General features: G+C 56.4%; 5 protein-coding genes across 5 annotated transcripts; 4 read left to right on the top strand and 1 right to left on the bottom strand.

The window, feature by feature from the left end:
- Positions 1-498: 498 nt before the first annotated feature.
- On the bottom strand, positions 499-1,770 carry N657DRAFT_281257 (uncharacterized protein). The gene is made up of 2 exons (XM_062786609.1): positions 1,667-1,770; positions 499-1,280 (listed from the first exon to the last, which is right to left on the bottom strand). The coding sequence occupies exon 2, from the start codon at positions 1,270-1,272 to the stop codon at positions 538-540; it is 735 nt and encodes a 244-aa protein (XP_062649643.1). The 5' UTR covers positions 1,273-1,280; positions 1,667-1,770; the 3' UTR covers positions 499-537.
- Positions 1,771-2,410: 640 nt separating this feature from the next.
- Positions 2,411-10,178, top strand: N657DRAFT_662264 (uncharacterized protein; the record flags this gene model as incomplete). Its single annotated transcript, XM_062795130.1, has 24 exons — positions 2,411-2,425; positions 2,471-2,701; positions 2,740-2,788; positions 2,866-2,983; positions 3,061-3,544; positions 3,577-3,993; positions 4,034-5,340; positions 5,470-5,580; positions 5,622-5,920; positions 5,960-6,324; positions 6,370-6,594; positions 6,624-6,802; positions 6,843-7,023; positions 7,122-7,142; positions 7,183-7,555; positions 7,591-8,114; positions 8,178-8,515; positions 8,589-8,772; positions 8,876-9,084; positions 9,123-9,183; positions 9,271-9,320; positions 9,357-9,762; positions 9,798-10,081; positions 10,160-10,178. 24 exons carry the CDS (start codon positions 2,411-2,413, stop codon positions 10,176-10,178), a joined length of 6,450 nt encoding a protein of 2,149 aa, XP_062649642.1.
- A 435-nt stretch (positions 10,179-10,613) lies between these two features.
- N657DRAFT_642615 (uncharacterized protein) lies at positions 10,614-11,705 on the top strand. The gene is made up of 2 exons (XM_062792381.1): positions 10,614-11,302; positions 11,418-11,705. Exons 1-2 carry the CDS (start codon positions 10,737-10,739, stop codon positions 11,533-11,535), a joined length of 684 nt encoding a protein of 227 aa, XP_062649641.1. The 5' UTR covers positions 10,614-10,736; the 3' UTR covers positions 11,536-11,705.
- Positions 11,706-11,773: 68 nt separating this feature from the next.
- N657DRAFT_654385 (amidase) lies at positions 11,774-13,873 on the top strand (the record flags this gene model as incomplete). The annotated part of the gene is made up of 7 exons (XM_062794500.1): positions 11,774-12,058; positions 12,120-12,877; positions 12,937-13,021; positions 13,085-13,132; positions 13,206-13,479; positions 13,548-13,682; positions 13,746-13,873. 7 exons carry the CDS (start codon positions 11,774-11,776, stop codon positions 13,871-13,873), a joined length of 1,713 nt encoding a protein of 570 aa, XP_062649640.1.
- A 1,279-nt stretch (positions 13,874-15,152) lies between these two features.
- N657DRAFT_678903 (lytic polysaccharide monooxygenase) lies at positions 15,153-24,335 on the top strand (the record flags this gene model as incomplete). The annotated part of the gene is made up of 4 exons (XM_062796120.1): positions 15,153-17,166; positions 17,498-20,999; positions 23,538-23,861; positions 23,915-24,335. The coding sequence occupies 4 exons, from the start codon at positions 15,153-15,155 to the stop codon at positions 24,333-24,335; spliced, it is 6,261 nt and encodes a 2,086-aa protein (XP_062649639.1).
- Between the last annotated feature and the right edge of the window lie 1,549 nt (positions 24,336-25,884).

Below are 25,884 nucleotides of genomic sequence, written 5' to 3'. Positions count from 1 at the left end.
GCTGGGCCGGAAGGCATGTTGTTTTGTGTGGCACGGTAGGCCGGCACGCTGACGGGCTCCGTGAACGACGCCCTAGGCGCCATCATGAAGTTGAGCCAACGAAGAAAACTGCACAAACTTCGATTCGAAGAAGGGGAGCCGTTTGGCCGGAGAATTCTCAAGTAAATTGATAACAATCGGCTGCGCCTTGTCGCTCAGCTTCGGACCAATCTGAGGAATTGGACCATGAATACCTCATGTTCGGGCTTGGCCAGCGATTGCTGATGAGTTGGCCGCTGCCTTGCTGCGCCCCGCGTACACAATTGCTACTGTCAGATGACCGCCAGGGTATCTTATTGCTTGGAATGCTTGGATACAAAGAGTTGGGGTGTATACCCAGCTCTCTCCAGTTCTCGTGCCTGTGCCGAGTTTGGTCCTAGGAGGCATCCGAGGGGTGATGCGCTTCCGCGGTCATTTGTAACCAGTCTAACAGCTCTTGATTAGATCAGGTACTTGGCCAGGAATTCCACCTGTACTTTGACAGTCTCGTCAAACCTCTCATCCACGTTGAGCACATCCATATGGCCCTTCTCTGGCACAACATACAACTCTTTCGGCCCAGTGAGATGGTCGTAGATGACGCCGTATTTCCGCTTCACATACGGAAGCTCTTCGTTCTCGGCCGTCACTAGGAGCACCGGTGTCGGCGCCACACACTGTACCAAGTTCTCGAACGGCCCAGGAAATCATGTTGTAGAATGCCCGAACGGGGATCTGGTTGCTAAAGCCCGGAATCCGTTCCAAGGTGCTGACAACGTCGTCCACGGTCATGGCGTTGGTGCACCTGAACAGACGATAGTCATAGACCGTGTCGTCCTCGTCGCCCAGCCCACAAGGGCCATACAGAGCGGCGGGTTGCCTCTTGCACGGGATTCGATGTCGCGCATCGCGAGGGCGAGGAAGTGGTTTCGCTTCGCCTGGTTGTCCAAGTCGAACGGCACGGCCGGGCAGATGGCGGCAACGGCTTTGATGCGCCTGTCCAACGCTGCGGCGGCCAGGGCGCATGCCCCGGAAATGAATAACCCCAAGCGCGATGCGCCGGGCATCGACCGCTGGGAAGCGCTTCAGAAAGAACACGGCTTCGTGGAGATCTTCTGTCTGCTTGGCTGCGTTCGCCTCGCCCCTTGGTGTGTCGTCGCTGGCGCCAACGCCTCGGTTGTCGTAGAGCAGCACTGTGATGCCGGCTTTTTGGAATGCCCTGGCGGCTTCCAAGTACAGACCGTGCACAGGCATGTTTAGCTCTGAGTTGGTTGCGTGTCAGCAAGACGTTAAGCGTCTGTAAAGAGGTTTGGTAAGGTACTGAACTCCCGGGGTCATGATGATTGCTGGACCTCTTCCTGCCGTTGGGAACAGGAAACCCCGGAGGGTGATACCGTCTGACGAATGAAGCTCGACATTTGTAGCACCGTTGTCACTGCATGGTTCCATATTCAAGGTTGAAGGCATTGCTGTGCCGACCCAGTTTCGGGACACAGGGGACAGCAAGCAAAATCTGAAGGGCGCCGAGGGTGTCGGACTTTGTGTGAAGTCGCGCAGCAGTTTTCTCCAACGCTACGTGTATCGTCGTCGAGAATACAACTCCGCCGACCTGGTTGAAGGTTTCAGCTTGAAAGGGCAAGACGCTTACCTAAGGTATCTTACATATAGCTGGTGTAGTAGTATGCATGTGCCTCAACCGCGCGGGTTAAGTGGTCGGAATGTTGATGGATCGGAGACTGTCACACTGGACGGTTGGATCTTCCAAGTTGACAGGGAGAATCTCCTAATCTCTGCAGAGCGACCCTGAGATTCATGATATGTACCTCGAAATCCATTTGGAGTCCGAGGTACAGTGTCACATGTAATGAAATCCGAGCTGCTGCCCAGTCCGAAGCAAGGCAGTCAGGTGGCACCGACCCAAATTTCACGTAAACGTCGCTGCTACCATGCAGTGTTCTCCATTGTTGGCAGCAGCATCGCAGGTTCTAGTAGGCCAGTTAGAACATGGATGCATAAAGTACCTGATCCTTCTACCGGACATTAGAGTACCTAAATCGCTCAGGGCAACCCTGTCAGTCGTTTTAGCTTACCATAGGAACCATGGGATAGTCCGAGAAATCCAACGAGTTTTGCGAGTGGCGGCTGCGACATCGCCCAATGCTTGAGCACCAAACACCCATCATCATATAAACCTATGCGGTGCGGTCAACCCGACACCATCAACACTCGCCGTGTCGAAGCAGTCTCTTCAGCTTCGACGGCCATCACGGCCATTCCTCGAAGAAACGAAACCATGACGACTGAAGGCAATGGATTTTCCCATCCCTCCAGTCTTCAAACCGTGGCAAATGGCGACAGCGAAAATGTTGCACCCTCTGGTCCCCCCCAGCAAATGCCGGTTGCGGTAGTGGGCATATCCTGTTGACTCCCCGAACGCTGCAACACGCCGCAGGCATTGTGGGAATTCCTCATGCAGGGCTCAGTGGCCGACAGCCAGCCGCCCAAGACTCGATTCAACCTCTCTGGGCACTACGACGGAACAGGCCGGCCCGGGACCATACCCACGCCCGGCGGCATGTTTCTCGAGGACACCGACCTCGCCAAGTTTGACGCTTCCTTCTTCAACACCAGTTATGCCGATGCGATTGCGATGGATCCGCAACATCGGCTCTTGCTCGAGGCTGTCTACGAGTGCACGAAAACTGCGGCCTTCCGTTGGAGTCCATTCGCGGGGCAAAAATAGGCTGTCTCGTGGGAGCCAATACTTGTGGTGAGGATCGTTCCCTATTCCAACCTGTTCTGTTCATGGATGGCTTGTTCAACGATTGTCGCTTCGGCGTATTCCAGAGTATGAGGCCGGCTTTACGAGAGATCCAGAAGATCAAGTCCCTGGGACGAGCATAGGCCTCAGCCGCTCCATCCTCAGCAACAGGATCCGCCACTTCTTGGATATCACGGGGCCCAGGTACGCGAACCCTTCCTCCTGGGCATCGCCACATGCTGTGCAGTTTCAATCGAATGCAAGTTGACAATGCCTCGTAGCATAACCCTAAATACCGCCTGCTCCTCAACACTCATCGCCATCGATATGGCGTGCTCCTACCTGCAATCACACCAAGCCGATGGCATGTTCGTGGCCGGCTTGCTGCTCTTCATGGATCCCGGCGCCATTCTGGATTCTGGTCCGATGGGAGGCGCCTTCTCGACCACGGGAAGATGCCACACGGTTGACGCAAAGGCGGACGGATACGTGAGAGGCGAGGCTATCAATGTCGTCTTCCTCAAGCGGCTCAGCGATGCCATCCGGGATGGTGACCCAATCCGGGCTGTCATCCGAGGCACAGCGACCAACAGCGAGGGACGCACCCCGGGTTTGACATACCCAAGCTCGAAGGCACACGCGCATGCGATGCAGGCTGCCTATCAGAGAGCGGGTATCGCCAACCTGAACGAGACAGGTTACCTGGAATGCCACGGCACCGGCACGCTGGCAGGCGATCCCATCGAAGTAGCGGGCATTGCCTCGGTATTGCTCCGACGCGTTCAGCCGCCGACGAGCCGCTCATTATCGGATCCATCAAGAGCAATGTCGGCCATTCGGAGCCGGCGGCCGGCCTCTCCGGCTTGATCAAGGCCGTGCTTGCCATTGAGCGCGGCATTATTCCCGGCAACCCGACGTTCATCACGCCCAATCCGCGTATCTATTTTCAAGGCAGCCGTGTCCGCATTGTTGGAACCCGCATTCGGTGGCCGACATCGTACGCTACTAGGAGAGCGCGCATCAACTCGTTTGGATCCGGAGGTGCCAACGCACACGCCGTGCTGGAGCAACTGGACTCGTGTCTTCCCGAGTCTGTTGCGGGCACCTATCGCAAGAGATTTGTCTCGTCGTGGACGGCGAATCAGCATGCATCCGGCCTACTCAGAAAGAACGACGACGCCGAGTCGCGGGAAGACGGCCGCCCGTACCTGCTGGTGTCCCGGCGAACGACAAGTCGTCCCTGAAAACGTCGAGGCCCTGTCGGCGCACCTCGTCAACCCTGCTGTGAGCTGTAAGCTGCGCGATGTCGCTTACACGCTCTCCGAGAAGCGCACCGGGCACCTTCATCGAGCTCATTTTGTCGCTCCCTCGCTCGAGCATGTCGCTAATATCACGCCTGGCTTGGTGAGCACTGGCAAACAGCGGGCTCAACCCTCAAGGATCGGCTTCGTCTTCACTGGTCAGGGGGCGCAATGGAGCCTGATGGGGAAGAGCCTGGTCGAAACCTTTCCCGCTGCGGAGGAGTGTGTCCGGCAGCTGGACCGAGTCCTCCGGGACGAGGTAGACCCTCCGCCGTCGTGGTCGCTGTTGGAACCTCTGACGGAAGACATGGACGCCCAACGGCTGCGGCTCCCCGAGCTGGCTCAGCCGCTCACCACCGCGCTGCAGCTTGCCATGTTAGCAGTGTTGCGTGATTGGGGAATTCAGCCGCGCAGGGTCGTTGGCCACTCGTCGGGGGAGATTGCCGCTGCCGCGGCAGCTGGCAGACTCACGCCGTCTGAGGCCATCAAGCTGGCGTACTTCCGGAGCCTGGCCTCCCAACGTGAATGCACTCGGCGCACAAGCGTGGATGCGGAACGGCTCGGAATGCTCGCTGTCGGTGCTTCCGCCGAAGACGTGGCGCCGTATCTCGACCGCGAGCCGTCGGTCCAGATCGCCTGCTACAACAGCCCTGGAAGTGCGACGCTGTCCGGCCCGCAGACCGCACTCCAGCGGGTTCAAGACGCCGTCAAAAGCGGCGGCCGCTGTGTCAGGGCACTCCAGGTCGACTCGGCTTACCACCATTCCGAGTACATGGCGCCCGTCGCGGTCGAGTATGAACGGCTGATGCGGGAGCAGTGTCAGCTTACCGCAACGGACGCGGTGGTCCACGTGTCTGTATTCTCGTCGGTAAGCGGCGGGGAGATGACGGACACGGCGGACCTGTTCGAGCATGGCTACTGGCGGACGAACATGGTGAGCCCAGTGCGCTTCTCCGATGCTCTTTCCGCCATGGTTTCTGGGAAGCATGGCTCCGAGCTCCTGATTGAGATCGGACCCTCCAACGCCCTCGCCGGACCTGTGACGCAGACACTCGAGACTGTGAAAGGCGCCGACACGAAGGTTCAGTACGTCTCGGCAGCAAAAAGGGGACCCGAGGCGGTCCACGCGCTGCTGGGCGTTGCCGGTGTCCTGTGGGCTTGTGGGAGTCCGGCCGATTTGAGCAAGGCCAATGGGTATCCGGATTCCCAAGACGCAGAGTTCGACAAGCCGTCCCTCATCATCGACCTGCCAAACTACCAGTGAAACCACTCGGTCGCCTACTGGCATGAATCTCTGAGCAACAGATACTGGCGATTCCGACGGTTTCCCACGCACGACTTGCTCGGCTCCAAAGTGCTCGGCGTCCCCTAGACGTCCCCAGTGTGGAGCCAGGTCCTCAAGCTGGACACACTGCCCTGGCTCCGTGAGTACGACGTGAGAGGCCAGGTCATCTTCCCCGGCGCTGGATACATCGCCCTTGCTATCGAGGCCATTTATCAGTACAGCGTCATGAACGACGAGATTGCTGAGGGTGATGCAGATTCCATTACCGCCTCCAAAACGTCAAGTTTCTCAGGGGGTTGGTACTTGGAAATGCCATGTCCTCCGGGGATACAAGCATTGTGCTTGGTCTAAACCGCGCATACAACTCCCCTAGTCAGTGGCACGAGTTCCGCATCCTGGAGCGGCGGCGTGATGCCGACGTCTGGTCCACCCACTGTGTTGGGCTGATCCGGATTGAACAGCATACGCAGTCCACATCAATGTCACCGTCGCCGCGGGGAGCCTTTGGACCTCTGGAGTACGCCGTGCCGGGCAGCCACGCATACCGGGACGCCAGTCTGATTGGATACAACTACGGGCCCAGCTTCCAATGAGTGGTCGACTTCCAGTGGCTATGGGGCGACCGACGGACCTGCGCTGTGCTGTCCATGGACCCCGCCGCCTCAACCTACGGGCAGTCGTCGTACCCGATCCACCTCCTGTACTTCGACAGCTTCCTGCAACTCTGCGGCTTTCCCGTCCGCCAGGTCCAGGGCAGTCGCCATGACGGCCTCGTCATCGTCCCCGCCAGCATCGACAGCCTCTTCGTTTCCGCGTCTCGCGCTCCCAGGGGACACTGCGCGGTCTCGACGCAGGCGTATCACATTGGCGTCGGTTCCGAGCGCGATGCCCGTTACAACAAAATGCCCGGGGGGATCTATGACCCTGCTAAATGCTCCACCGTCCTGGTGGCCGAAGGGGTGAGCTATGAGACGCTGGAGGCTGTGGGCGATCGCTCGACCTAGCACATGTATGCGACATTTGTGTGGGACGTTGACCTGTCGCTTTCGGACGCGACGGGTCTGGCCGCGACGTTACAGCAGCAGCAGCTGGACTCGGTTCAGCGTATTCTCGACCTGTTCCTCCACAGGCAACCGAGCCTTCACATCCTCGAGGTGAACACCAACCCCTCCGACACGTCTTGCTTGTGGTTGGACGGCACCAGCCCGTCGTCTCCTGCAAAAAGACTCGTTCAGTCAACTTACTGCTGCGTCTCGAGCGATGCGAGAACCCTTTGACAATGCGGGACCGCCACACCGGCCTGCCACGCGTCATTTTTCAGCTGGCGGACCCCGCCGTCGAGCGCTTCGGCAAGAAGACCGCTGGCACCGCGGACCTAGTCCTCTTGAAGACCACGTCAACATCAGGCGAAATGACAGAACTGCGGTGGCATCGGATGTTGGAGGCCGCGGTTCTTGCACTCAAGAAGCCGGGGCAGATCGTTGTCCCGCACCGACGCCTCCTCTGATACCGCGGGCGACGAGTGGCAGACGGTGCTGGAACATCTCGGCTTCTCCAACATAAAACTCCTTTCCAGGCAGAGCAGTCGAGTACCGGGCATCGTTTGGGCAGAGATTGCCAGTGCTGTGCCTGCTGTCCAACCGAGCTTGCACGGCCTTGTTTGTCTGAGGCTCTAGAGTCACCAGGATGAGTTTGCACTCTTCCAAGAGAGTCTCAGTCCTGTGGTGGCCGTGCAACTTCTACAACCGACATTGAGCCGGGCAGCAATGCTTTGGTGGTGGACGAGCTTTGGGACGCTTCTCCTGTCAATTCAGTAGTCACCTCACCAGTGGGACATGCTGCAGGAGCTGATTCAAAAGGAGTGCAACATCCTCTGGGTCACGAGCGGCTCCCAATTGGAGGTTTCGAGGCCTCACCGAGCCACCTCCCACGGGTTGCTGCGCGTCATCAGGAACGAAGAACCTCATCTACGGATCGTCACGCTCGACGTCGAGGAACACGAGAACGGTGACTACGCGGCAGCCGTGGGTGATGTCGAGGCCTGTCTCAACCATCTGGCTTCCCCAGCAGAAGAGTATCGGAACGAGTGCGAGTTTGTCGAGAGGGCCGGGCTAGTCTACACGTCACGAGTGTTAAAAGACGACCAGCACGACGAGGTCAAGTCTGAACATGTCAACGGCCGGCCGCCTCGTCGACTTGACTTCCACGCCGGTGTCTACGATCAGGGTGGTCACCGTGGTCCTGCACCATGCTTTGGGTACGGGCCGAACGCCGCGGTGTCATCGACTTCTTGCACTGCAAAGAGAAGCCCAACGCCGGGCTCCCGCCACCACCCAACGAATTCATCGAGGTGGACGTGTGCGCTGCGGGAGTGAACTTCAAGGACGTCGCCGTAGCGATGGGGTGGGCCGCCGGAAACCAGCATAAGCTTGGGTTGGAAGGAGCCAACATCGTCAGCCGCGTCGGCGCCGGCGTCCCGTCGTCCGCTTTCAAGCCCGGCCAGCGCGTTGTCTTCCTGCAGAAAGGGAGTTTCGCCAACAGGGTCCACGTTCCCATGCAGGCCGTCTACGCCATTCCCGACGCCATGTCTCTTGACGTCGCCGCGTCACTGCCGGTCGCGTATCTTACCAGCCTGTATGCCTTGTTCGACCTGGGAAATTTGAAACGAGGTCAACGTGTTCTAATTCATTCTGCGGCTGGTGCCGTTGGAAACGCGGCGATGCAGATTTGCCGGTATATGGGTGCCGAGGTAAGTACAGCCCATCCAAGTGGGTGTCTGGCATGTCGTCTTGCTCACGCCTTATTTACACAGATATACGCTACCGTGGGGAATGACGAGAAACGTGTCTTTCTGCAGGACGCATTTGGAATCCCTTCCCATCGCATCTTTTCGTCGCGGACTGCCGAGTTTGAGCGCAAGATCATGGAGGCCACGGACGGGCACGGCGTAGACCTTGTGCTGAACTCACTGTCCGGAGATCTCCTCGAGGCATCGTGGAACACCGTAGCCTTTGGTGGTACGCTGGTCAAGATCGGCAAACGGGATATCAGTGACCAGAATCGGCTGCCCATGGGGCCGTTCAACCGCGGAGCTTCCTTCCACGCTCTCGACTTGTCGCTGTTTACGAGATGGGGTGAAGTGGTAGCCCGGTATGTCTTTGAACTGAACCGTTTTGCGCGGCTGGTCAAGCTTGCCAGACTAACTCGGTTTCCCAAAATCCAGTTTATTCTCCCGTTTATTCAAGCTTCTTGATGAGGGGAAGATCAAGCCTATTTTCCCTCTGCAAAGACTTGGTTTTGATCAAGTTCAGGACGCACTGATTCGCCTGTGCTTAGGACAACATATCGGCAAGTTGGTTCTTTCGTCGGGCTCGGATCAACCCTGCGGGAAGCCTCACTACGTTCAGGTAAGGGGTGAACATATCAGCACGCCCTGGTTTGCCTTTAGCACGCAGCGAGAGAGCACCTAGAGCGTATGATTCTTGTCCATACGCTAATCACGCCATCCAGGTTCGGCCCGCTCCGAGGACAGCGACATATCGCGACGATGTGTGCTACCTGGTCGTCAGTGGACTCCGGGGCCTGTGCGCTAGCCTGGCCGTGGACCTTGCGAAGCGTGGCGTCAAGCACATCGCGACCATGTCGCGGAGTGGTTATGACGATCTGAGGTCACAGATCGACATCCGACATATCCGCAACCTGGGGAGCCAGATCGACCTGTTGGGGGGGATGTTACAGCTCTGGAAGACGTGCGGAGGGCATTCTCAGAGACTACCGTTCCTGTCGTCGGGATTATTCAGGGCGCTATGGTACCCTTGGTAAGTAGTTTGGTCTTTTTCCTCTTTTTCTCTCCCCGGCCGTCCGAGTCCCCAGTCTCCCCACTCACACAATAATTACCCGATTAGGACCGACCCTTCTCGTCCATGACCAGTCGACGAGTACCATGCCGTTTTGGGTTGCAAGGTGCAGGGAACCTGGCACGTCCACACAGTCGTTCTCGAGCGTGGCCTTCGCCAGGATTCCTTCACCTCCCTGTCCAGTATCGCCAGCGTGCTGGGCGGCCGCGCGCAGGCCAACACGTTGCTGCCAACGCCTTCCTCGACTCCTTCCCCGCCTATCGATACCGGCTCGGCCTGCCCGCCCACACCAGCAACCTCGGGGTCGTCGAGGACGTTGGCTTCATGGTCGATCGCGATGATGTCTTTGAGCGGTACAAGGATAGCGTCATGACCTTCATCAACGAGGACATGCTCTGCAAAATGGTTCAGTTCTCTATTCTCCAGCAGAATCCCCAACCCGTCAGCTCGACTAGTCTTGAGCACATGGTTACGGGCCTCGAGATTCCGCAGGCAAGCCACTCGGGTCTGCGGGCCGACCCGCGCTTTGCACGCGTTTTCGTTGCGGATGGGGCCGGCGAGGGGAAGACGGGAAGACGGGAGGTAGCGGCGCAGGGAAGAACGACGACGAGTCAAAGGACGTCCGGGCACTCAAGCTCTTGCTGAGCTCCTCTGTGCGGGATCCGGGTGCTGTCTTGGACCTCGCCGTCAAGGCTGTTAGCGCGTGGCTGTTCAAGATGCTACGCCTCCGCAAGCCTGTAGAGGCCGAGCAGTTGTGCGTGTATGGTCTCGACTCGCTCGCGGCCGTCGAGTTCAGGAACCGGTTGCGCTCGGAGCTTGGAGCTGTGCTGACAACGCTGGATATTACTACGACCAGGTCGTTAAATCCTGTGCGAGGTTATTTATTATTGCGAAAGCAACCCGCAAGTAATGAAGATCAGTGGTTGGTCAAACTTAGCATCTCCATGTCGGAATGATGATTGTCTTATTAACGGGTTACGTCATTTACACATTGCGTTGCAGTTCCTCAGCTGTGAACAGTGAGACGAAGGCGCCGCCACCCCCCTTTTTAACACTCACTGCCCCAAACGGAGATCACTACTCAAACTGCCTCGTTTGGATGCGCCAGGGTGTATAACGTGGGCTCCCCGGTGCGTATCGTATCAGGAGCTGCTCCATGGTTTTGAGGTGCTCCGAATCCGAGGTCTCTGCGTGAAAAGCGGTAGCGCTGATAATCTGATCATATCATTCCCTAGCACCATTCCAAGAGGCTCGGCTTCGTACAGTACCTAACTCGGGCCGTAGCATCGATCACCACCCGCTGTGATCACCTGCCAAAACAGGCAATCACTAGTTCCATCCCGGCCCGGAGTCGGGACTTGCGTCCCGAATCGCGCGTCAACATACGACTGCTTATGTACAAAACAGCTGGATCGCACATGTTTCCCCAGTTTCCCTCTCCAGTCACACCAACTTCATTTCATATTATCCCATATTTATCCCACCAGTCACCATAAAACCTCGATCACACAATCATGCCTTTCCACATCCGCGACGCCATCACCTCCCCATCAGACACGGACGCCATGTTCATCTCATCCGCCTTCGACTCGTGCATCCCGCACCTCGCCAGCATTGGGAGCGCCACCCAATGGGGCACCACCCCGCTGTCCACCTCCCGTCCCGACTTGGTCACCCGCCACATCACCGCCATTGCCGACGCTGAAAAATACCGTCTCTCCGGTTCCGGTTCGCCCTTGCGCGTCTTGATTGCTGAAGCGCTCTTGCCGCCGAGCGGGAGCGGGGAGGAGGAGTCCAGGGTCCCCGTCGGCGCGGCGACGCTGCGTGCGGGTTATTTTCCTCAGTATGTGTGTGACCAGAAGCACTTGCAGGACATTACCAGCAGAGTGCTGGCTGGGGACGAGGGGCCGTTTATGTTCTTGGAGATTCTCGTCACGGATTTTAGGGAGGCGACGAAAGCGTATCGCAAAGGTGCCGGGGCTGCGCTGGTCGAGTATGCGCGCGAATGGGCGGCGAGGGAACTGGGGATGGGCGTGATGTACGTGGACTGTTGGGCGGGGAATGAAGAGAAATTGGTTAGGTACGTAAATTTTCTACTTTTTTCCTGGAAAGACCTTGGGGGTGGGATAGGGGTGTGTGAGCGGGAAAGAATTTTAGGTGGGTTTAGGTGGGTTGAGATGCTGATTGAGACACAGGTTTTATGAGGCACAAGGTTTCAAGAGAGTGGACAGGTTTGTGGTTGAGAAGCCTAATGGGGAGAAGTGGCCGGGCATGTTTTTGCGAATGGATATTGGGAAGAAGTGCTCGGTGTAAGTGGTTTCTCCCGAGACGTGGGTTTGGGATCCTGTGTTGTATCGCAACTTCCTCTCCGTGTACGGGTATGGTGCCACACCCCTCCTTTCAAGGCCGAATCCAGCCGAGAATGGAGGGAACGTGTAGACTTGAACCCCAACTTCAAGTTCGCACAAGAACAGCTTCTCACGTTTGCTCGTGTACGTTGACGCCCTTCATACCCACCTTATCCTGGTCCTCGCCAGCATAACGCCGCGAGATGGTAACGCAACCTGTGCCCTGGGAAATTCGGGCAGCCGCGAAGCGAGCAGACACTTTGAGCAAAATCCCCCAGGCTTGGAGACTGGCTCCCGCTGACCTGGCCAAGGCCAAGAACCAACGCGACCTCACAGGACCCTTTGTTCAACAGTTTCTCGATGCCGATGAGATATCCATCATTTCGAAAGAAAGCGTCGATATCGTGAACGGCATCAGATCCGGCCAGCGCAGTGCCGTCTCCGTCACGACGGCATTCTGTAAGACAGCGCCAATTGCCCATCAGATAGCAAGTCTATGTTCGCTCCTCCCCCAAACCGCGCTTTGACTGACGTCTCTTCGTATGGCAGAACAATTGCCTCCACGAGATTTTCTTCGACAAAGCGCTGGATCGGGCCAGGGAATTGGATGCTTTCTATGCAGAGACCGGAAGAACCCTCGGTCCTCTGCATGGGCTCCCAGTCAGTTTGAAGGACCAGTTCCACGTAGAAGGGGTCGACACGACGATGGGGTATGTGGGATGGATTGGAAGCAACCTGGGCATCAAACATCCAAGTCAGGCACATCAGGTCGAAAGCCAAATCACAACCGAGCTCCTCTCCCTCGGCGCCGTACTTTTCTGCAAGACCAGCCTGCCGCAGACGCTACTTTTCGGCGAGACCAAGAACAACATCATTGGCCAGACTCTCAACCCGCACAACCAGAACCTGTCCTGCGGTGGCTCATCCGGCGGCGAGGGAGCTCTTCAGGCGCTTCGTGGTAGCACTCTTGGTGTCGGCACCGACATTGGCGGTTCAGTCCGTATTCCCGCCGCCTTCAACGGCCTCTTCGCTCTCAAGCCAACTCCAGAGCGCCTCTCATATCGCGGCGTAGCCAATACTAACCCCGGACAAAACACATACCGGTCGGCCGTTGGCTTTCTTAGCACCTCGCTGGGAAGCTTGGAGCTGGCGTTACAATCTGTGCTGTCCACGCGTCCATGGGAACGAGACCCCGCCGTAGTCCCCATACCTTTTCGCCAGGAAGTTATCAACGAGTATCGCAGTCGTGCCGACAAGGACGGGGTGGTAATCCTCTCCGAAAAGCCCCTGAAACTTGGCGTGCTATGGTACGTACGATGACCAAAGCCCCTGCGTCAACAAGAACAGAGCTGACTCAACTGCTTAGGACTGACGGTGCCCTGAGGCCGCACCCTCCCATTTTGAGGGGCATCCGCGACGTTGTAAATGCTCTGAGACAAGCTGGGCATAAGGTAAGCGTACATTGCTTATGTCTGCCATATCAAAATCCTTTAATTTCCTGATTGCGCCTGCAGGTTGTTGACTGGAACCCTCCACTGCATGCCACTGCCAAGAAAATCCATGTACGTCAAAGGCTAGGCGATCGAGTTCATGTGGAAGAGTCTCCGAGTCCAAGCTGAGAGTAGGGTTGAACAGCTTGCATTTCTCCTTGCCGACGGTGCCCATGACGTCCACAGCCACCTCAGCCGATCCGGCGAACCCCTGATTCCGGACCTGCAAGAAAGCTTCAAACTGCGGCCACCGATACCCCTTCTGGAGTATCAGAGCTTGACAGTCGAGGGTCTTGAGTATGAATTGGCGTACTCTGACTACTGGAACTCAACTGCTGTAGACGGCCATGTCGTGGACGCAGTCATCATGCCGGTGGCGCCGCACGCCGCTGTGGTACCGGGGAAGTACTATCACACAGGTACGAAATGCTTTAACTACCTCCAGCTCACTGTGTTTTAGCGAAGCTAAACAGCTACTTGCGGCAAGCATATACCGAGGTCATCAATCTCTTGAACTACAGCGCAGTAGCGATCCCGGTCACAAAGGCGGACAAGGCCGTCGACCTCGTCGACGATTCCTATCAGCCGTTGAACGATATTGACAAGCTGAACTGGGATGCCTGTATGTTCACCGTCCCTGGTAGCTCTTTTGTTGAGATGGCACGCTCACTAATCGTGGTTTCAGACGATTCGGACGTTTACCACGGCGCGCCGGTTGGCCTGCAACTAGTCGCACGGAAATTCGAAGAGGAGAAGGTACTTGCCATAGCCGGCATTGTCACCTCAGCGCTGGAGACATACCACAGAAAGTGAGTCTTCGTTCACAACAACGGCGAGCAAGAATATTAGTACTCCGTATATGGTTACTAACCATTGATGCTACTCACCGTTAGGTCTGTCCAAATTGCGCAGGAATAACCTGTAACGATGAGTCGATACCGTGGCTGCGGACTGGGCATCAATTATATTCGAGCTCAATTACTCCAGCAGGATGAAGGCCAATGGCCTCCGCCGAAAAAAGACAACCTTGGTTCCGGAACATATTATGATTTGCTCAATCGGGAGCGGCCGGCATGAACGAGGATCATTCGTCGGTTAGATAAGGTATGAAGCGTTGATACCCGCGGCCCGGGGTTAGTCTCAAGTCTCGGAGGGTTGTCCGGTCATGTATGTTACCGACTTTCTCATGGGATCCCTGCCCGCCGCCTGCCGTCAGTGCCATGTCTGCAGAGGCGGTGTCTTGCCCGTCAAGCTGTCACGGTCTTGAACAAAATATGTTAACAAACTTATGCAGGGTGCGCTGATTCGAGCAGTTGCGTTCGGCGCTGGCGGGTGAGGCGGGTGATGGCGCTGTGGATGTTTGGGCTGAAAGGATGGGGTGCAGACGATTGTCGATTCGATTAAGCGGAGGAGGTCAGTGCTTGCCCACAGCCCCATCTATCTACGACAACTTGAATCCTGCTTCCCCGAAACGCCCGGCGGTCAGTCTCCATCCACTTCATCGCAATTAAGCCTTCTGAAAATGTTGATCGGATGGTCTGCGCTCGCATGGGCTTCGGATCTGCAAGATTGAGCGAGACAACGTGTTCCTTTGTTGGTCGAGCAATCCGTTGAGGCTGTGTCTGGCGGCTTCTTGCGTGGCTTTCATCCCATGCCACCACAGTTCTTAAAAGGCAGTTCGCCTGGGACTCTCAGAAGTTTGCCTCTGTCATCTATCTGCCCGAGGTTTTAGCGTTTTCTTTCCCTTCCTTCCTCTGCTTTCCTTCCATTATACCTTCTCTTCCTCATGGACTTAGGTGTCTATACCTCGAATTCTCCACTCGATCTTTGACACACTCAAGCATCTTGAGCTCAATGCGGGAGATCGATCGACTGCCCCGCAGTGACGCGTAACGCTGCCGAAGAACACGACACCACCCCTTGTCTCTGCTTATTCGTTACGGTTTACTCAAGCACTATTTGTTCTTGGGCTCGGGTTTATAGTCCAAGTCCAGTCTGAGATGGGAGCACGTTCGTCGAGTTCATTTATCGCATAACACTGACAGCCAAATCGTCTTCACATTCCCCGGCCGCCATAGCAGCATCAATCGGCATGGACCAGCGCCGCGCCAGGCTCCATCAGCTGGCCGCCGAATGTGGAGTGCACCCCCTGCCGCCGCCCGTGGCTCCGCCGACCCCGGCCCCCGAATGCCGGTCGTCCACCGACGACTTCCATGCCGAAGAATTGTTGAAGAGGCGGCGCATGTCCGCAGCTCCAGACAGGAACTCTCAGGGCAGCCTGAAGCGAGCTTTCAGTTCCCACAAGAAAGCATGGGAACCAAAGGAGATCTTCGACGCGCTCGTGGCGCACGTCGCCAACGCCGGGGCGCCGGGCGTCGCCGATGCCCTCATTGCCAAGCTGCCGGCTGTCGGCGGGAAGCTGAACGTCACCAACATCAAGAGCAAGACCAGCTTGCTCACGAGACGAAAGAGCATTGAATCCATGGAGCGCAGCCACATTTTCCAAAAGGCCATCGAAAACCGCCAACACGACATGGTTGCCGTGCTAGCCCAGCATGCCGACCGTTTTACACTCGACCAAGCATTACCTTTCGCCATGCGGTCCTTTGACCTGACCATGGTGCATCTGTTGCTCAGTCGGGGCGCTAGTGCCTCTCAAACACAGGATGGGCAAGATGCTTTCCGCCAATTGTGCATCATGGGCGGTCACTCGGAAATGGTCGAGCTCATCCTCCAGTCGGAAGGGAGGCCGTCGCCAGACTTGCTCTCCATGGCAATGGTTGATGCCGCTCGAAAGGGATGCCTTCACACTGTTCTGAGACTCAGCCGCTCCTCCGCCGACGGAGAGTACAACAAGGCCGAAGCGCTCAAGGCTGCCATCGTCCAGTGCAGAGTGGATATTGCACTTGCCATCCTTACCGCCACGAAGCCCCCCGCCGTGGGAGGTCAAGGTGTTTTGGAGAGCTTTGGGCAGCTCACCAGACATCCCACCATGGGTCCCAACGAGAAAATAGTTCTCGCCGAGGCATTGCTCTGCGCCGGTGCATCGGGGGATCCCGTCTCAGTCGCCCTCTCCCAGGCGTGTGCCACTGAGTTCTATGACATGGTCAGGCTCCTCATTTCGTATGGAGCATCGATCGAGTTCCAGGACGCTGCCATCGTTCGGCGTGCCGCCTCCGCAGGGCACAGCAAGCTCGTCCAGTTGTTGCTATGCGAGCCGTCGACGCTCAGACCGATATACGCTTCAGATTGTGTTGCGAGCATTCCGAAGGCGATTGCCTCAGAAGACCGTTATGCTATGCTCAACATGTTGCTGAAGAAAGGCGCAGGAGGAACGCCGCTGCACAACGCTTTGATTGATGCTGTTCAGGCCGGCGACCTCAAATCCGTCTCACTCCTCCTGAGGCCTCAATTTCCAGACGTCCTGCCAATCACCAGCCAGAGCCGACGTAGCAGCTCTCCGGGACTTATCCTGGTTAGACATGAGATGGCCTCTGTTGACCATAGGAACGGCCTGGCACTCACTTCCGCGGTCAAAATGGGCTACCTCGACATGGTGAAGCAGCTGCTGGCTGCTAAACCATCCACAGAGACCCTCGATAAGGCATTCACCCTGACTCTGGGTCTCCAGGTGCCCGCCCGTTACCACATGGTCGAGCGCTTCCTCTCCGCGGGCGTGTCTCGGTCTAGCATCTCTGCCGCGTTGCAGCATGCCATCGACGAGCAGCCTCCTGATAGGGACGAAAATTTGATTAGGCTTTTGCTGCGACACAATGCCGACGTCAACTTCAACGACGGTGCTGGTGTTGTTTCCGCCGTCACGATCCGTGATCTACCGCTGCTCGAGACTCTGCTACGGAGCAAACCACCATCTCATACCATGGCTGCTGCAATGGCTAGAGCCATGCTGGTCGTTGATAAGCCAGTGCGGTATGAAATGGTCAGGCTGCTCATCAGTGCTGGGGCAGGACGGCAGGGCACCGAGGTGTCGGAGGCACTTACACAGGTGTTGCCCGTCAAGCCGACAGACACCCAACTCGCCGCACTCTTGCTGGAACAAGGACGGGCTGATGCCAACTTCGAGCAAGGGCTTCCGGTTACGATTGGTAAGCACAGACTTTCACACGCCTTGATATTCATCATCTCTTTCCATCCTCTTTCCATCTTTTCCTTTTTCTCCATTCTTTTCTTTTTCCTTTCTTTTCTATTTCCTTTCTCCTTTCTCCTTTCTGCTCCTCTCTTTTTCTTCTTTTCTTTGAATTGTTCCGCTTTCTTGTATTCTAATTTTTTCCTCATCTGTTTCCCCCCTTTTCTTCCATAACTTCCTCTTCTATAATTCCCTCATTTACACAGTCTTCTCTCTTATTTTCTTTATCCTCTGACTGTTTCCTCCGTCTTTCTTTCTTTATGAGTTTTCACTTCACTAACCCACATTAGCCATCGACGACCCCAATCCAGCATTGCTAGAACTCGTCCTCCAACACGGCCGACCCAACCACGACACCCTCTCCCGCGCCATCGACGCCCTCTGCTCAACCCACACAACCCCATCAAAAGCTTCCAAAGTCGACGCAATCCTCCATCGGAACCCCTCCAAAGAGACGCTCAACGCAATCCTCTTCAAGGAGGTGCAAACGCTCCTCCAGCTCCCTTCGCCACAGCGCAACCTCGACGTCCTCCGCTCGCTGCTCTCCGCCGGTGCAGATATCAACACCCACAAGGCCGCCGCGCTATGCTGCGCTGTCAGAGCTGCCGACGCTCCCATCGTCGACCTTCTCTTCGGCGGCGCCGTAACAGCCCCGTCCCCTGCCTCGCTAGCCGCTGCCCTGCCCCAGTCCCTCAACATCCTGGACCCTATGGACCGCCTGGCATTCACGCAGCGGCTCATTGCCGCCGGAGCGCCGGCGCGGGAAGCGAATCGCGCACTAGCCTACGCCCTCGCTACCCACCCCGGCGATCTGCCGCTGATTGGGCTGCTGGCGGGGCACGCGGACCTGGGGGATGGGGAGGCGCTGATGGTGGCGGTTAAGAATGGGAACGTGGACGCTGTGGAGATGGTGCTGGAGAAGGGCGGCGCGAAGCACACTGCTGCTGTACTGAGGCAGGCGTTTCAAGAGGGGATGACGGTCGCGAGCAAGGAGAAGAGGGTTGGGATTTGCAAGGCGCTGTTGAAGAGAGGCCTTCAGGGGGTGTTTGTCTCGGACGCGTTGCTTGCTGCCGCTAGGGATGGGGATGTGGAGCTGGGTGGGGCGTTGATCGATTATGGCGCCAGTATCGAGCATCAAAATGGGCAGGCTGTTATTGAGGCTTGCGGAGCGGGCTCGCCCGCGGTGCTGAAGATGCTGCTTGGCGGTAAGGGAAAGATTACAAAGGCGACGCTTGTCAAGGGGTTCCAGGCGGCTACCCAGGTTGGGGACTTGACAAGGCGAGCCGAGGTGTTCCGGCTGCTGCTCGAAAAAGGGGCCACGGGCGAGGCTATCGATGCACAGCTTGTGTTTGCGGCGAAGTTTGGCCAGGACGGCGAGCAGCTGGTGCGCTTGCTGCTGGAGTTTGGCGCCAATGCTGACTACAACGCGGGCGAAGCCATTTGGAATGCGACTAGGGGGGCAATGATGGGCAGCCTCAAGTTATTGCTTGGGGTTGAGAGCGTGGGACCTCGGCAGAAAAAGCCGTCCATGACAACCTTGCTTCGGGCACTTAAGGCGAGCCGGAAGCTGAGCAGGGACCCAAGGTACCAAGTCATCGACTGGCTGTTTCAAGCGGGGCTGCCCCCGTGCGAGGAGATCAACATTGCCTTGAACAGGGCGGTCAAGGACGAACCCGACGCTCGACTTGTCCAGCTACTTCTCGGGCACGGGGCTTCGCCACTCGTCAACGGCTGCGAGACCCTGACTGATGCCGCGCAGTTACTCTTGGTGGACATCCTCCCGATTCTACTCCAGGTCGATATCACTCCGAAGGATGTGTCATGGGCATTCCAGCAGGCGTTCACTCCGGACACTGCTGCAACATGGCTATCGGAGAAAGGGTTCGAAGTAGCCAAGATGTTGCTCAGAAAGGGCGCCGAAGGGCAGAGCCTTGCTTTGGCTTTGAGCACGGTCATAGACGCCTACGAATCAGATAATGGCAGCGTAGCCCGCAGGTTTGCTGCTGTCCTTCTTCAGTCCAACGTCGACGTTAACTACGGGGACGGGCTGGTCCTCCAGAAGGCGGCCCAAAAGGCGGATTCGGAACTCATTCAACAGGTGCTCCAGCGGCAACCGAACTCCCACTCTGTGTCGGTGGCTTTTCCATTTATATTCAACGCTAACCTACCGGAGGGTGAACTACTCCAACTCCTTGAACTTTTTCTAGATTACCACCATGAAGGGGAAAGGCTCGATGTCATGTTCGTCCACCCCGAGTCTGACCCGGTACTGGTTCGGGCGATCGACAAGTTTCCTCGTTCCACCAAGATCCTGCAGACGTTGCTCGATGCTGGCTACTATCACGACCAAACCACAACGGCCCGAGTCATGGAAGACGTCGAAGAGGAACAAGTCAACCTGCTGTTGTGGGCGCTGCTCCAGCCTCAGAAGCGAGTTAGTAGCGCAGTGATTGAACTCCTCACCGACCGTGGTGCCAAGGTCAACTTCGAAACAAGTCTCTCCAAGACGACTCCACTCATGCTGGCAATCCAGAACAAGCGGCATGACTTGGTGAAGACGCTTATTCTGGCCGGGGCCGAAGTCGACGTGACGGATGCCACCGGTAACACGCCAATGACTCTGGCCACTCATATTGGGGGAGACCTGAGCACCTCCATCATGTCGAGCATTCTCGCTGCCAACCCCTCGATCAACGATGGCTCCTTGCACAACGCCGCCAGGGACCTCAACTTGAAAGCAATGCAGGTGCTGGTCGAGTACGGTCACGATGTCGACTTTCCCAGCACCCTCCACGGAGGACGGAGCGCCCTCGGCGAGCTTTGCCTGAATGCCGCTCATGCTGGGCCCTTAACTGCCGCTCAGGAAAAGCAGATGGAGAGAGCAATGGCCTTTCTCATCAACAGAGACACGGATATCACTGTTCAATCTGACGGCAAATCCGTCCTCCTCCTGGCGCTGAACTCAATCGACCCGATCCCGACCACCCGCGCCCTCCTCAAAGTCGGCCTCTGGAAACACGTCAACAAACCCTCTAACCACTACACCGACGGCATCCACACTTACTCTGCCACCCAATACGTCGCCCGCGTCCTCTCTTGCTCAGACGACCTTCGCCCTCAGCTTCTTGCTCTTCTCAAAGCCAACCGCGCCGTAGACGTCTACTACGCCAACGACGGCCCGCAGCCCGAAGGCGCCGTCAACCTCCCGCCAGAGCTCCTCCGCGCCGAGCGCGAGCGCCGCGCACGGGAAGAGCGCATCGCCAAGGAAAACGAGGAGCACACCATCGCGCTGGCGCGGACCCAGGAGATTGCACAGATCCACAACCAGATCTTCCTCCGGCGGGCCGAGCTCGAGGACTCGCGCGCCCGCAGGAGGAAGATGGACGAGCTCGACATGCTGCGGGATCGGCAGGCGGCCGAGGAGGCGGCGTTCACGGCGGAGTTGAAGCGCCGCAAAGCTGAGCGTGAGGCAGCTATTGCGCATGAGCAGCGGCTTATGGAGTCGGGGCTGACGCGAGCAAGGCTGGTGGCCGAGGCGGAGTTGGAGCTCGAGGGGAAGAAGCAGGAGATGATGATCCGGTGGGAGGGGAATATGGCGCGGCAGAGGGAGAATGATGCCAAGGCGTTGAGTAATGTCAGGATTAAAGAGAGGGAGGCAATTGAGAAGCTTGATGCGGCTGCTGATGCGAGGACGGTCAAGAGGATTGCTGAACAGAAGAAGTTGGTTGATGGGCAGGCTGCGCTGGCGGCAAGGTTGACGAATGCAGGGGTTGGGGAAAGGAGGCAGATTGGGTACATCACTGGTGAGCTGGATTAGGGGCTGCGTTTGATGGGCGATTAAGTTGACGCCTGACCTTGCCTTCATTGCGACTTCGTTACCTGACTTGATGTTGAGGGCCGGGTAGATAAGGTAAACTTGTCTTGTTCATAAGGTATAGTGCAATGGCTGCTGTACGCGATGGAGTGTAAGTAATGGTATGTCGTTGCGGCTCAGGGGATTTCCCGTTGGTAAGGTACTCGGCACACCAATTCTTGCTCATGGTGAAGGTCATGCTTCAGGCACAACAAGCGATGTCAACACCCATCAGACGGTACAAATGAGCGATGACGACATTGTGCGCAATTGCTACCGAGGTTGCTTCACGCCGATCGCGCCATGCCCATACTGCAAGGCACAGTCCCGCGGTAAATTGGTAGCTCCTTTTTCGTGTAAGTCGCCGAACATGGGCAATTGCCTTATCCCGACCAAGAATCTCAATTTTCCTATATTGTTCTCTTCTCCTCATCGACGTCTGTCTCTAAACTGGCTAGTACGGATCAAGGCTCTACGGGCCGAAACGCCCTTAAACATGGCCTCGAGGCTAGCCTTGTGGATATAGACCTCAACACTATCCCCTCCGACGACGACAGCACGATGACGATTGGTACGTCCCAGACGACTTCCCAATATTTCCTCGGCCACCAACCTTACAATCCAATAGAACGCCATTAGCCGGGCAATTCAGATAGCCAAAGACACAGAAAAGGAAGGTAAAGAAGAGAGAAGAAATAATCGAGAAAAAGGAAAAGAGAAATAGAGTAAAAAGGGAAGGGGGAGGGAGGGGGTTGGTGGGCAGAGGGAAATGAAGAATATAATTAGATTAGTTACCCTGAAGAAGAAAATGGAAGCTACCTAAATGCCTTAATATACCCGTATAACTCTTGATACCAGCAGCCTATAGTATTGTACTAGCTCTGTCCTGAATTCTCAACGACTTCCACGCTAGTAAACAAACCTGAGCTGAATTGTAATGTCAGGAAGGGACATCAACAAGACTAGATCTATGTGCACTCGCCAGAAGCTCAACAAACCCGTATTAGCCAGCCAGGCCATTGGAAGTTGTTAATTAATCATTGAATAGGTATTGACTGACTCTGCTAGGCCCTGAGTCGGAGCCCCTGAAGCAGGCTCGAGCCAGTGTCAAATCAACCCAGCGACACCTCCAGAGGGTTCGAAAGCGTCAGCCAATTCCCACATCAACCTCATGCAGCCGGGACGCCTGAAGTTGTCGGAGCGGAGTACCGAATCACGGTGCCATGATATGGCGTGCCATTGCGGCTTGCGTAAAGAGCACGGAAGGGAGAGGCCGTCAGAGTCTTGTCCAGTCATCACTGGAATTTTGGCTTTCACCGAGAGGTGCAAATTTTAGGTTGGAGTACTATGTAGTAAACGCCGCCGAGTTGGTCAATAGAGACGGGGGTGGGGGAGTTCGACGCTTACGGAATCTCAACATGGAGATATGTTGCGCGCAAGTCTCGGCACTGCATCACACAAGGACCTCCCTAAGCAAGAACCAGTGCCACTGCCTTAGCTTTGTCGGCATGCGGCGATATTCCGTATGTGGTGCAGAACACATTTCTTCGTCCAGCCTTCATCAACCTAGTAGATTACCACTCAAGGCCACCTCATCAATTCTTGTAATAGCGAACCTAAGCTGGAAACTACCTGGTACACGTACAATTGGGCTACACATTCCAAATTCCGATTTTGACCAAATCAATTCCTTCGGCCCTGGAATCTCGCATGACACAACAAAATCAGGGCTTCCAGCCGTGCGAGTTGATGACATAATTACAAGCACCCCAGAGAACCTACTAGTATGAAGATCCGGGCGGCGCTCCGGCAGTCGCGTGCATTTTACCGGCGGCACGACAGCCGACGGTTTGACCAATATATCAGGAACATGTTTGAACCCTTGGCGCATAAGCTTTGTGGGGTGCATTGTGACGCTGATGCTCCTCGAGGCCTCGAAAAGCCAATCCAACTAGCCGCCAAGTACAGCTAGGCGCTCATATGCCCGTGATGGCATCGCGTCATGCCAACAAACGTGTTTGACAGTGCACACAAAGAGCAACGGCGGAGTGAAGGTGCCGCTTCACTGCCCCCCATCCCTCGCTGGGCATGTTCCGTAATGTATGGATTGGGAAGAGATCGTCGGCCCAAGACGGCGTCACTCTCAACGCGTGGATCTGGAATCTTCCCCCCCGTTGAAAGGGGAGGCCGGAATTCGGTTGGGAATGCTGTGGAGGCTACCCGCCCAGCATAACCAGGTTCATGGAGCCGAGCCGGGACGATGGCTACACAACCCGGTTCGCTGGGAGACCGCAATATCCGGATACGCAAATGCCGAAGCTGGAGTGCGATATAGCTTTATACTGGTCAGTGTGTTACTAACAAAGGTGCCACAAGCAGGTATATAAAGCACTTCCACTCCGCTCCCGAGAACCTCCCATTCCTCTTTCCTCAGAGCTAGCTTCTCCCAGTTGCTTCTCTTGTGTCCTCTGAACTAGCACGGGAATCACCATGGTCAAGTCCCCTCTCACTGCGGCCGTTTCGGCCCTCGGCCTCGCGGCGGCAGTCAACGCTCACGGCCACGTCAGCCAGGTCATTGCCGACGGGGTCACGTACACTGGGGGCATCCCTCACGGCGCTCCCGCCAACGCTGTCGGCTGGCTGGCCGCCAATCAGGACAACGGCTTCGTCGAGCCCAACCGCTTCAGCAGCGCCGACATCATCTGCCACAAGAGCGCCCGTCCCGCTCAAAACGCCGTCAAGGTCCGCGCCGGCAGCACCGTCACGCTGAAGTGGAACACCTGGCCCGACTCGCACAAGGGGTTCGTCTCCTGACTTAGCTATATCGTTGATTATCTTACTGACAAAAGTGTAGGCCCGTCATCGACTACATTGCCTCGTGCAACGGCAACTGCGCCAACGTCAACCCGTCCTCGCTGTCGTTCGCCAAGATCGCCCAGCGCGGCCTGAACTCGGGCAGCAACCCGGGCAACTGGGCCTCGGACGACCTGATCCGCAACGGCAACTCGTGGACTGTCACCATCCCCAGCAACCTCGCCCCCGGCCAATATGTCCTGCGCCACGAGATCATCGCCCTCCACTCGGCCGGCAACGCCAACGGCGCCCAGGCCTACCCGCAGTGCATTAACATCGAGGTCACCGGCGGCGGCTCCGCCCGCCCCAGCGGCACCCCCGGCACCTCCCTCTACCGCGCCAACGACCCCGGCATTCTCTTCAACATCTACCGCCAGTTCACCAGCTACCCCATCCCAGGCCCTGCCGTGTGGCGCGGTTAGATGGGACTAAAAGTCCAAAATTGGGTTCTGAGCGTTTTCTTGGGGATGAGGAGAAGGAAAGAAGTGTTGGCGGCAACCGTCATTCCATGTCCCGTCTCAAGTGCAGCAAAGGGCTCTCTGTACATAGCTACTCCGTTTCTCTCGGGCACCGCACCAGCCAAGATGTCACTGGCGCCCTATGAACTTCAATTCGAAGATATGAGCAATTCATGCATCGCCGTGTCTCGCAGCTCTATACCGCAGCATCCCGTGACTAGGATGTGTTTGGTACTGCGTGATCAGATTTTGTACCAAGAAAAAGGGGGGTAGAGGAGAAATGCGAGACTTGGACACTGCGTGAACGGGTCTGTGATGGATAGGAAAACTTGAATGTATGGTTATGATCGACTCTTCCCAGAGGGAATCTGCCCTACCCGACCGAGCTTGCTGATGGTGAAAAGAACTTTGACATGGAGTGGCGTGAAAAGCTCCGTCAGTGCCGAAGCAACTGTACCTAGGGCACTCCTCATCTACCTTAGGCGATGGAAGCGGCTGATGGGCAACCTGGAGGCTGTTGAGTTGCATCGCCATGTTCCAATAGCCAGGAGTGATTCGGCTGTGATTAGGGCACAAAACAGACAGTCTGATATCGGTATTGATCTTTGCTCGTATGATCCCACTTGTTTCGGATGGATGTGCGAGGTTTCTGGTCTCGACGAAGCTGGACAATGCAGGCACACGCTGGGGGAGGAGCACGCAGGTTGGCACTGACTGTAAACGGGTGAACCATGGAGCAGTACGAGCATTCTGAGGGTCAAGGAATTACCAGTGAAGAGGTTGGGAACGACCGGAATATCACGCTTACTTTAGATCTAGTTGACAGTGTATAAGTATACAACAACTGAAAGTACCTTAAGGGAAGAAAGACAGGAGGAAAATTACCATGCTACGGCGGAGTTCCCGGCTGCCAGGTTATGGGACGGAATGAAGTCACTTTGAGTGGTTAATGGGACGGGATGGGAACTCTCTCCATGCTGGATTGCGGAAGGAGCAGCCCTCACCCCTTGCTTCAGGCAGGACTCAGATGCTTGCAAGTACCTTGTCATCCCAGCTGTCAGTACAGCTCAAAATAATGTATGTAAAAATCATCCTCTCGATTAAGACCCATGTTAGCAGATCGCTCACTTGATGTACATCAACTGGAGCAGCACTCGGCACGTGGTTGCCGGTTTGGAGTCTCGACTTCGCCTGCGTAAGCGAACAGATGCACTCTACGATTCTGGTTTCTATGCGATTGAACACTGTCGCTCTTTCTCGCTGTAGGGGGTCTGCCAGCGTTGTTTAAACCGACCCAAGCTATTGTTGAGTGCACAACCTCGGACGCTACGACTTCAGAAACCTCACAATGACCTTGGACTTGGCGTGGATCATGACCTGGCGCTCGCCGGCCTTCCCGGTGTTATTGAGCTGGTTTTCCTTCCTGATTCTTTTCCTGACTTTTTTCTTTTCCTCATTTTTCTTCCTCCAAGCAGATCACGCCGCTGAACTAACTTCTTCAAGTTGGTTGTCA

This window comes from Parathielavia appendiculata (genome assembly GCF_033297405.1).
Source record: "Parathielavia appendiculata strain CBS 731.68 unplaced genomic scaffold N657scaffold_3, whole genome shotgun sequence".
Classification (NCBI taxonomy): Eukaryota; Fungi; Ascomycota; class Sordariomycetes; order Sordariales; family Chaetomiaceae; genus Parathielavia; species Parathielavia appendiculata.
The sequence above is the reverse complement of the archived record's forward strand: the minus strand, read 5'-3'. Positions and strand labels throughout refer to the sequence as shown.